The following is an 11,475-nucleotide window of genomic DNA, read 5'->3' as shown; positions in this document are numbered from 1 at the left end:
ACATCGTACTATGGCGACTGCCCGCGATGCACATTCATGCGTCGGATCCACCTCCACAGCTCTCACCGGACGGTTGACCTCCCCAAGATGGCACCTGAGGCCATGCGCAGCAAGGCCGGAATCACCACTAGACCCCTCTCCTCCCCCTCCACCGGTGGCGCCACCCAACGTCACGCCCGAACACCCCAACAATCCCATCCGCCGCTCCTCCCCCCTACTCCGCACGATAAGGCGTTGACGCCCCTTCACCCGATTTGCAATTCAACTGCAACAATAGCAGATCCAAAAAGAGTTTAGGGAGAAGAGGCGTCGTTGTCATCGTGCTGCCTCTAGTGACGTCATCGCTTCCCTCCACACATGCGCCGTACCTCCCGCCGCTGCTCCTCGTTGCCGTCGTGCCGCCTCCAGTGACGTCACCGCTTTCCTCCACACGTACGCCTAGATCAAGCCTCCGAGAGCCCCTCGCCATCTCCACCAGCCTTCCTCAGCCCTCCTCGCGCGTGTCGCCGTCATTGCCCCTCGCTTTCGCCTCTTCCGCCAGAGCGCGTGACTGCACGGTCCTTCCCCTACCTTGCTTGTTGTATATGCGAAGGGATAGAAGAAAGAGTCCTACACCCCTAGGAACCTCTCTCCTCTCCCGTCCCGCACTGGCCCCCGACGGGCATCTCTTGAAGCCAGGGTTTCTATTATGAAGGGAACGGGTACCGCGAAGGGAACCTTTTGGAGATAGTCGGAGCTAGGAAGATGGACGAGAGACACTAGATTTACCTTGAAAAAATCCCTCTAATATGGAGGTAACAAATCACGAGAGATAAATTTATTATTGATGGTACAGGATTATAAGGGTGACCTATATAAATATATTTATAGGCGCTATGAAGTCATGTGTATTCATCTAGCTAGGATCTGTTTCATGTGAACTCTTAAGGATTGCTGAATACATATCTAAAAACTGCCATTGAACTGCCAGAGCTGATATCCTCCTGATTCAACTGGTGCTGATAATGGAGCACCGAGTGCTTAATAATCTAGGATTTCATTTGACCGTTCCAAAACCATTACCATTTGTCAGGTTATTCTCGATGACCACATACCGTTGTTTCATCAGTCCATCACTAACATGTCTTTCCTGTTTTTCTTTAATTTTCTATCAGGAGATTCCTTAGAGCGGCACAGGCTACTTGTAATGTGAGGTTGGCATGCAACCACATTGCAGCAATTTCATTGTATTATTGCGCTGAACACTAAGATGTAAAACTTAATTTCCAGAGTTGTTTTACAACTTTGGTTTATGTGGCCTATTATCTTGTGGAGTTGACTTTGATCGATTATGGTTTCCTGAAGTTTATTCCTTCAGTGGTGGCAGCATCTGCAGTCTTTCTTGCAAGATGGACAATTTGGTGTGTTTGATGCTCCAATCACTTCCTATAGGATGGTTCAGGGATAGGATGATCATGGATAGGTTGGTACAGTCTAGATGTTTAGTTGGTTATATATGATGATACAGTTTTTGTTTAATTGATTATATGGAATACAAGGACCTCGTACAAACTAATATTTGGTTGCCCGAATCTGTGTAGAAATGATCACCCTCTCTTCTTGTGATGAGGTTACCTCCCTATGCAAAAGATGCAACTGGTGTCTACTCGAATGGATCGAACTGATTCAAGCACTCGGCCAAACTATCGCCTGATGGTTGAGGACTCTGAAAATAGTAATTAAACATGCTAATGCGTGGTTATGAATGAATCCTGACCCTGAACGTCCAGGATGATTTGAAGAAACGTTAGTGCTTCCGATCATGCCTGCGAGGCTGAGCCACACAGAAGGTAGCTGAGCAGTTCGCTTCAGGCTTCAGGGTGGTCATTCTTGTTCTCACAATCGAATGCAACTGATTTCATTACTGTCCTGAATCTGTGCTCCGCTCTCCACCGCAGAGAGCTTCTATAAGGAGCTGCGACGCCGTTGTTGGTGACCCAGCTATTCAGCTCTTCTTGTTCTTCAACGGTGCTACAGACAACTAGATCATTTCTTCAACAACTGGGTCATTTCCAAACATCAAGTATACATGAATCAGAATGAATGAACTTGCTTCTCTGAACTCCATCTCTGCTTCGGCAAACTTCTCAGACACAGAGCTGAATGTAATCAAACCACCACAACAGGCAAATCAGGAAAACAAACTGAATCATGCAGCCATAACACCACCAATTTGCATGAGACAGAATGGTACCGGTTAACATCTTGTATCACCTGGTACATGTATGGATCCATACACCCATCCAAACACTACCTTAACCAATCTGACCATCCATGGGTTCGTATGAAAAACACTGATACAGACCTCTGAACATCATCTGAAAACTTGTTTTCATCATTAAACATGTGGTTCTCTTTCACAGAACTCTACTCTTGAGCGCTACACCTCTTACAAAAGCTCCAATCTTCGGACTCGTGTGTGCGCTCTACGGGAACTGCAGCACAACATCAGTAATTGCAACCTCACGACCAAAGGTATGCTACAATCACCGATTTGCTGATTGACTATGTCAGAGCTTGTTGGTTTTTCAACCGTCTAATTAGCGCATTATCTGTTCGCAGTTTGAGTGCGGATGTCATAGTCAGCCAACAGTATAGCCACAAGAAGAGCAAGGTGAAGGGCTAAACTGCCATACATTAGGGTGGACCTAGTTGGTCCACACGTCATTAAATATAATTAGAAGGTTTTATTTTAAAAGAATGTAATCAAGATTGTAATTATATCTATAAAATCCAATCTCTAGTTGCTTAAGAGTCAAACACTCTCCTCTCTCTCTATATATATAAAGGAAGACATCTATCAATAAGATCAAGAAAGATTTAAGGTTTTCTCTGAACTCCTTCCTCCCCTCCCCTCCCCTGTTGCTAACGCCACCACTCATATGACTGTTCATAGTAAACAGTGAACAGTATCACACGCCATCACCTCCTCCTGCACCTTAACCCTAGCACCTTGCCCTAGCCAAACACCAACAAAGAGCTTCCGTCTCTCTCTCTCTGTTTCAATCTCAATCCCCTCCTACAAATCAGCATCACTACAGCGTAACCAACTTTATATCACCGGAGTTATCAGTCCCTCTTCAGTTGACAAACTCATGCATCAATATTCTTCTGTTGATCCATAATAATCGTTACCAGAAATAATCCTAACACTTCATCAACATGTGGCCTTCTTTGGTTGTCGAGCAATAATATCGAGTTGTTGCTCCCCGACCTTCTTTTTTTCTTTTTAGTTTTGCAGTACAAGAGAGAGATGGGTCATAGTCGTTTTGATTGACATAGGATTTTGTCTTAGTTTAATAATAATTGTTTGATCATCGACAGGAGACTCAACCAACTGAGCTATCACTCAGTTCTTAGCCTTAAGTTTAATAATTATAGGATCTTATCTATCTATCTATTCTGTATAGCAAAAGCCAAATGCTATTTGATCTGACGGGGATTCCGTCATTGCAAAGTTTGCGTGAGGAAAAAACTGTTCCAAAGGAAAGGATGGGATTAAAGGATTGGAAGTGGGGCTGTTCTTTTCTCAAAATGAATGGTGAAATAGATGTGAAAGTACCAGGCTTGTCAGTGAAATAGATGTGAAAGTAGGGTTGATGTGAAAGTACCAGGCTTATTCTTAATCCATAAAGAAACAATGTTCAAACTGTTGTGTAGTCTTTAGAAAAAGAAGTATCAGGTTACATGTATCCATTATCAGACTTCAGTGCTATGATCTATCATTTATCACCTCAAACTTTAGTGCTATGATCTATACATTATCACATCAAGAAATGGAATTCACATAACAAAACGCACAGAGCCAACTGATTACGGAAAAAAGACGTAGCACTAAAGTTACATGTAACAGGAACATGTGCGACTTTCGTCAAGAGCAGAGGAAACGCAACAGAGAAGTCAAAAAACACTTTGATAGTTTGATTGTCACCTTAACGCAAAGTGTATCGTTACGTTATTAGGTTTCCACAGCAGACAACTATGAAGTAAAGGGCAGAAAGACACCAGACGGTACAAATTGTTCAGGAATTTGATATGGATGATCATTCTCGCCTCAAAAGGGGTGCATCACTGACATACGAAGGAGGCCCAGGGGACCAGCAAACTAGCTCCTCTTGTTGGCGTAGTTGTCAGGCTCGCCGTCCTTGAAGATGCCGTCCAAGATGTCTTCGTTCTTGCCACTGTCCAAGTTATCAGGGGCACCGGTAGGTAACTCATCACTGCCAGTGAAACCATCAGCAGCTCCAATGCTAGCAGCAGGATTTCCACCGAAACCACTGTCACCACCAAAGTTGCTGCCAGCAAAATTGTCGCTACCTCCAGCAGCAAAGCTGCCCTCAGCACCCCCTGCTACTCCATAATCACCACCACCTCCTCCATAGCCACCACCCCTGTTGCCATAGTTGCCACCATACCCGCCGCCGCCACCACCACCATAACCGCCGCCGCCACCATAGCCACCGGCGCCATAGCCACCACCACCTCCAAAACCTCCACTGCCACCACTCCGGAAGCCACCTGTCCTCTCAGTGGCATGGTTAACCCTTATACTCCGCCCATGGAGATCCTAAAACCAGCAAGGAAGAAACTAGCTGTTGGATAACATTGTATACAAAAGAAAAATGATTCAAAATTTAAAACTATGTCAATCACTGCGTGTTTGAATACATTTATAAAATCCAAAAATTTTATGATATTATGAAAGAATTTTTCAAGTCTAAACTACACATGATTTTCATGTTTCAAAACCAAATGTTTTAAAAGCTATTGATAGAAAGTTTCAGAAGTTGGACCAGATCTTGTCCAAAACATCAAGTATTTATGACTGGAGGGAGTATCACTTATGACACTGAATGCCATGGCTTTTTCAATACTTGATGAAACAGTGTTGCCTGCGACTAAGAGTCACAGCTTATGAATTCACAGTTAACATCACATTAGAACTGAATTGGCTTGCAGTTATAGTATTTGCTAACACAGTCACGGCTTCAAACGTGAATGACACCGAAACTTTGCAAGCAGCCAACATAATTGTTACAAGTCTAAGTTCATCATAGCTTCTATTGTAATAGAATGCATGTAAACTGAAAAGTTGGGTTAGGAAAAATGATATGATTAGGAGAATCTGGGCATGCATTAGTCTAAATTTTGGTTAAGAGTGCAAATAAGTAAAAAATTATTAATTCTAGCCAAATCATTCTAATTCAAACAGGATAAATACACCAGTATCATGATAACCAAAAAGTAGATAAAATCATTACAAATACAAACTAACCTTTCCATCCATGGCTGTGATGGCAGCTGAAGCCTCCTCAGATGACGTGTAAGTTACAAAGCCAAAACCTCTAGACCTCCCAGACTCACGGTCAAGGATAATCCTAGCTGAACAGAATGAAGCATATCATGTAAGCTAAAAGGTAGTACCAAGGCAAATGCAGAAAAACAAAAATGAAGGGTAAAATACCTTCAACAACTTGTCCATAATTGGCAAAGGTGTCTCTGAGACTGTGATCATCAGTGCTATAAGAAAGCCCTGAAACAATGTATGGCAGGTGTCAGGAAATCGAACAGCAACAGAAAAACTAGACTTCTAAAGCAGATGAGCAGATAAGTTCCAAATAGGGCAAAACCTCCAACAAAGAGCTTTGATGATGACATGCATCTGATTGCCTGATAGAGGGATGGATTCGAACTTGTGGCTTTCTTGAGCAGATTACCAAGCTTATTAGCAAACGCCATTGTTCCCAAACTGCAAGAGATTTAGAAACAGATATATAGTCCATACACAAAATAAGGTAATGTTGTTCTAAGTTCAGAAGCAAATAAATGCTCTACCAGAAATGCACGAAAGCAAGAAGAAAGCAAACACCAAATAACTGAATGGCTGGTATCTAGTCTGTTAAAAAGGTTTGCCATTTACCCTACTTCTGAATGCAGTTTAGCCACAGAAGAATCCAACGCCCAATGTCTTGCTATAACAGGTCAAGCAGGCTTATGAGTTTTGTTAAGACCTAGAGCGATGTACAGTGACAATGACAATTGAGCATAACAGAAAAATGGAAAAATCAGACACTGAACTTCAAAACAAATCTATTGTATGATGAGAAAAAAAAAGAAGATAGCATGGGGGCTTTATCTTTTGGGAATAATCTTAACAGCAAATTCTCCAATGGGTAAACTGAAAACTACTCCATCTGTTATTTTATGTTTGTAGTTTAAGCTCTTCAAAAGCGTTCTTTTTTGTTTGTAGTTATTGGATTTCAAGAAAGAACATAGCTACATGTTCCTATCTCATCTAGTGCACGCTACACTTCTCTAGGCTCAACTCCTTTGTCCATTGGTCATCTTGGGTGGTTGAGCCGACAAACAAATTTAAAGAGGTAGGAAGGGACATAACATTAGTAGGTGGATAGGCTTTCTCTTAAGGGAACTTGTGCACAAAGCTAAAACTACAAACAGAAAAGAACTGAGGGAGTAAAAAAAATGCTCAAAACAGATCATGAGGTCATGGCAGATAAAAGCCACCAAAACTAGCATTAATTTTCCATATCATTAAAAAACAAAAACTTACATAAACAATTTCCTTCTTGTACACGAAAAATTGAGGAACAATTAACATAATGTTGATCCTGGGTGTTATTTCTTTCAGGCGAACATTGATCTTGGGAGTTAACGCCAGAAGCAATAGAAGAAATAAGCTGAAGCAGGAGCTTAGAGCCTTAGGCAGAGCCGGACTAACAGTAACGTAATCCTTATCATTCCTTACAACAAAACAAGGTAATGGAAGGAAACAGACTGTGCGTAGAAATGTGCATCCAAAATAGGAACTGACGCATCAGTCAAGGAAGCCCACAACCTGAAACACTCCCTTAGCACCGGAACAGACCATATTCAACACAAAATGTGACGCAAATGACCACAAATGCAAAGATGCTAGACAAATTCTACGGTTCGGCATGCAAAAAAATCCTTCAGTTCACCGGTTAAATCACCTATCGTGAAGGGGCGAAACCAAAAAGCGACCAAAACAGTCCAAACAACCCCACGTCCCACCTCCCAAAACCACCACCACATCCAGCTAAACCCTAAACCACCGGGCCGCGCACGAACCAACCCTAGACGGCCAAGCATCCCCGCATCGGAACAACACTAAGCTTAAACCCTAGACCACCCTGCTCGCCATCAACGACGCATCCACCAAAAACCCCAGAACAAAAACGCGGAACAAAAGCACCACTGCGCGCAGCAAACCCCGCGCCATTTCGCGGGACGGATCGCATCAGTCGGACCAAACATAGAGGAAATAAACAAACGAAAATTATGAGCTAGGATTTAAGCGCGCACCTGAGGAGAGAGGGAGGAGACGGGGTAGGGGTTTAGGGGGAGGAAGGCGGCGGCGAGGCGAATGGAGGCGGAGGCGGCGGGGATGGGAGGGGCTCATATAGAGCTCGCGGGAGCGGCTTCGGCCGTCGGATGGGTGGGGCGGCGATGGAATAACCGTCGGATCGAGGTGTTGACTGTTCCACGGGCACGGATATTTCCAGGGAGGAGGTCACCACATGCGGGGCCCACCTGTGATGCGGTCCCAGTGTCAGTGGCTGTGCAGATGTCGGCACTGGGGCGGTCCCTCTTCCGTAATTTGGGGCAAGCGCAGGGGCCAAAGCGCAAAAGAGGAAGCTCAGCCGAAGCAGCCAGCGACTCCAAGATCGGCGGCGGCGGCGGCGATCATGGCGCAGAGGGAGAAGTCCGCCACCGTCGCGGTCGCCCCCGGAACCGCCGCTGCGGCGGCTGTACCCTCGTCTTCGTCCTCATCCGGCGCTCCGGCGGCAGGGGGCGAGCGGTGGAGCGCGGCGATCGGGAACCTGGGGGAGCTGGGCGCCAACGTGGAGTCGCTGCAGAAGCTGCTCGCGCGGAAGGCCGTCTTCGTCGACGACGACATCTTCTCCAAGGCATCCCTCGCCGCCGACCAGGCCCGCACCATCAAGGTATGCTCGCTGTTGCCTCCACTCCCCGATCCCTCCTCCCCCTCTGCGCTCGGCTTCCGGGATCGGGAGATGCCGCCTCCTGAAGGGCGTGAACTCGATCTAGTTAACTTCAATTCAGCATAATTGCTCATAAACAAGGGGGGATCTTGAGCTGGGCGTTAAGTGAGTATTTCAATGATTCAATCTAGTGTGATCTGTGTCTCTTCGGCATGGGTTTGTAGAGAGCTAGGCAACTTTGATGCCGAGTCCGACCAAATGGAATTGATTGTTCTTTCATGGAATGGAAATTTTGGTTGGTAAAACTGAATGCAAAAGACGGCACTTTGTGTTCCATTTTCGCAAATGGAATTTCTCAGTTTTTGTCGTTATTGTAGAAGAGTGTGCTGGACTAGATACATTCTAGAGTGTTCTCACTCGATAGGCGAGCTTTTTGTTTTACTGCAATAGGCCGAAACATCAATATGATACCTGGTTAGCTTCAATGCAAAGATAAATGGATGTCAGAAATGAGCGGTTTAGAACTAAAATTTGGATTTAGTGACTTGACGAATTATCACAGAAATCAGAATAAGTGAATTTATGTGTCCATCTGGTGGATACTATTTACGTCCGCTCAAATTTTGTTCCTTTGAGTTTTCCATACTTTGTCAATTTGAAGATATGGGAGAGATAACTTATTCCTCGGAAACAAAAGTTCATTTATGCTGCTAAGAGTTTAGTCTGTTGTAACGTTGTAGGTTATATTCTGTTGTGTCTTATGTGTTCTACCACATATTGCTTGAGTGCTTAACTCCAGCTTATAGCAATTTAGTCTTAAGTCACTTGAAGCAAAAGCTTAAGATGTCTGTATTTAGTCACCTTTGTTGTAAAATTATCTTTCTTATATTTAGTTGAAATTAAAATGATTTTCTTTGGATGGCTGAACATTTCTACATTTGGGATCTCTACAGAAATTATTAGTAAGTTTGATGATCAATAACCATTAAAGTTGTTGTCGTTTAGTGCATCTATAACGATGAACCAGTGTGTGCCTGTAATGTGTTATACCGGTTTTATAACTATTATGAAACAATGTAGATGGCAGAAAACTAAAACATGTTATTTCCTTGATTTGCATGCACTAGTCAGATTTGACAAGTATTTGTAACCAGAGGAAGTACATAAGTGTCAATGTCATTGACCGTTTGACTTTGGTACTGTAGAATTCATATTTTTATTCTAGATGGGGAAGAGGCTGTTATGTTTGTTGGTTTTCTCACTTCAAGTTAACCATTACCCCATGATAAGTTATGCAAGTTTGTACTTGTTGCTGTGGATTAGGTTCTTGACCAAAGGGTGCAGTCTCTGGAACGCGAACTTGATGCTGCCATCTCTGCAGCGGCTCGAGCTCGTACAGAGAAACGCCAGGCTGAAGCCGCTCAGCGAGTTGCAGAGTTACGTGCACAGGAGGTCACAAAGGAGTTGGAGAACACTGCAAGTATGTACTTGTCCTGTTTTGACACTAACAAGTCTAGCATTGATTAGCTGAGCGCTTTGCATAACTGAATGCCATCTCTGATTACGGTTACATCTTGCAGAAGTTTTTGCGCTACACATGGAAGAGTTGCGGGCCAAGCAAGAGGAGATTGCAAAGAAAGATAGTGATATCAAGGTGTTGGAGGCAATAATTCGGACCCTGAGTAGTAAAGATGATGGTGGATCCAGTGAATAATCGGAACGGCTAAATATCATTCGCATAATATTAAGGATAACGCATGGAGTATACTGTTGTTGAGTATTCTTGACTCAAACCTTGATCATGCAAGGACACAACTGGTCCTCTCACTCACAGTTGTGCCATGCGGACAAGCGTCAAGGCTTGGCATAGTATTGGAACTGATCCATGGAGGCTGCCCTCAGCTCAAATGTTAAAGTTGACAAGCACACGTCCAGGTCCATTTTTAGGTCTTGTCGGATGGTACAACCAAGAACGTATCTTTGCTTATGTTCATTTGAAAGCTCTCTCAATTTCAGTCTTGTTGAAACAATTTACAATCATCTGAGTAATAGAAGGGCTTATAGCAGAAATGATAAACACATGGAGAGATACTTGAACGTTAAAGCCTCGATGAGAAACTTAGTGCTCTCTGTGCGAGGTAATTGGGGCTGTCCAAGGCTCTGTTTGTTTAGGTTTAGGTTTCAACTAAAAAAAAAAACAAATAAATAGAAAGTCTTTCAACTAGGCTTTTTAAAAAGTCTAAGCCACTCCACAACTACCAAGTCTAAGCCATCCTAGAGGTGTTTTTCTAGGCTTTTGTGGGTTGAAACACTATAGAAAAAGTTATCGCTGCCGGTTTTGGAATCAGTAGTGATTAAGCGGCAGTGATACTACTGAGTATCATTGCCGGTTTTAGAACTGTCAATAATAGAGTTGTTATTATCAATTTGTGTTAGAAAAAAGTTTGTGATAGTTGATCATAAATCCGATATTTTTTCCCGCTACTTTTGTGGGAGTCAATTAATTGAATATAGTAAATTATGCGCCCGAGCAGTTTGTATGAGTTGAATCCACGATCTCACCCCTCATTTATTATTTTGACCTCATAGTTTTCTTACCATCTCACCTAGTTGATGGGTATAGGATAATTTATTATTTTGACTTTTCATGTATAAATCTTTAGACAAATATTTGGGCATTTATACGACTTCAAATAAAAAAGTTATAAGATACGTAGTTGTAGATATCATCGAGAATTATAATTTTCATATAAAGTTTATCTCCATCTGATTATGTATGAAAAAGTTATGAATATGAGATGACCAATCGGTGCACTATTCAGTAAAACAGCTATAACTTTTGCATACAAAGTCCGATTTCGACGTTCAGTCTCTGCTTTCAAAGCTAACGAGTAGGCGCATCTAGAAAAAATATCATTATGTATACTGGTACCATTCTTGACAAAAAGAGCTCAGAAAAATATCAACAGTATCTCTTAAGTTTTTAGTTAGAAATTGACCTTCTCTAATTTATCGTCACCACCAAATTCCAAACCCTTACCTTAACCACGAACCCTAACTATGTTGGAGAAGTTGCCATCGCCAGAGAAAAAGACGAATCCGCCGGTAAGCACGAATCTTTGTGTGGATCTCATGGTTAGAAATTCGCATGATCTGGAGTTAATATCATGCTAATGATATTTATCCGTTCATTAAATTATATCATCAAGGAGGACCATAGTAAGATTAAAAAGAAGTGCCTAATGGCAGGTAGCAATGGCTTGTCATCGCTGTTCCATTTAAAAATATTGGTTATATTAATTTTAGTGTTGTTCCATTTAAAAATATTGGTTATATTAATTTTAGTGTTGTTCCATTTAAAAATATTGGTTATATTAATTTTAAATTTTCAACAGTTCTAGATTAGAGCCGCAAAATTTATTCACATTTAAAATTTTAGCAGTCGAACACAATC

The 11,475-nt window shown here is 42.6% G+C and overlaps 2 protein-coding genes across 2 annotated transcripts; one reads left to right on the top strand and one right to left on the bottom strand.

Moving 5' to 3' along the window:
* Positions 1-3,936: 3,936 nt before the first annotated feature.
* On the bottom strand, positions 3,937-7,490 carry LOC133904462 (glycine-rich RNA-binding protein 2, mitochondrial-like). Its single transcript, XM_062345985.1, has 5 exons — positions 7,384-7,490; positions 5,670-5,788; positions 5,504-5,572; positions 5,315-5,421; positions 3,937-4,606 (listed from the first exon to the last, which is right to left on the bottom strand). Exons 2-5 carry the CDS (start codon positions 5,776-5,778, stop codon positions 4,145-4,147), a joined length of 747 nt encoding a protein of 248 aa, XP_062201969.1. The 5' UTR covers positions 5,779-5,788; positions 7,384-7,490; the 3' UTR covers positions 3,937-4,144.
* A 93-nt stretch (positions 7,491-7,583) lies between these two features.
* Positions 7,584-10,031, top strand: LOC133904463 (uncharacterized). Its single transcript, XM_062345986.1, has 3 exons — positions 7,584-8,024; positions 9,345-9,501; positions 9,602-10,031. The coding sequence occupies exons 1-3, from the start codon at positions 7,599-7,601 to the stop codon at positions 9,733-9,735; spliced, it is 717 nt and encodes a 238-aa protein (XP_062201970.1). The 5' UTR covers positions 7,584-7,598; the 3' UTR covers positions 9,736-10,031.
* The last annotated feature ends 1,444 nt before the right edge of the window (positions 10,032-11,475 follow it).

The sequence above is a fragment of the Phragmites australis genome, chromosome 22, assembly GCF_958298935.1.
Source record: "Phragmites australis chromosome 22, lpPhrAust1.1, whole genome shotgun sequence".
NCBI lineage: Eukaryota > Viridiplantae > Streptophyta > Magnoliopsida > Poales > Poaceae > Phragmites > Phragmites australis.
The sequence above is the reverse complement of the archived record's forward strand: the minus strand, read 5'-3'. Positions and strand labels throughout refer to the sequence as shown.

Coding starts and splice junctions, on each gene's coding strand:
- LOC133904462 (XM_062345985.1), bottom strand. CDS start 5,778: ATGGCGTTTGCTAATAAGCTTGGTAATCTGCTCAAGAAAGCCACAAGT. Junction 5,573..5,669: donor ATCAAAGCTCTTTGTTGGAG/GTTTTGCCCTAT, acceptor ACATTGTTTCAG/GGCTTTCTTATAGCACTGAT. Junction 5,422..5,503: donor TTATGGACAAGTTGTTGAAG/GTATTTTACCCT, acceptor CATTCTGTTCAG/CTAGGATTATCCTTGACCGT.
- LOC133904463 (XM_062345986.1), top strand. CDS start 7,599: ATGCGGGGCCCACCTGTGATGCGGTCCCAGTGTCAGTGGCTGTGCAGA. Junction 8,025..9,344: donor ACCAGGCCCGCACCATCAAG/GTATGCTCGCTG, acceptor GCTGTGGATTAG/GTTCTTGACCAAAGGGTGCA. Junction 9,502..9,601: donor GGAGTTGGAGAACACTGCAA/GTATGTACTTGT, acceptor TACATCTTGCAG/AAGTTTTTGCGCTACACATG.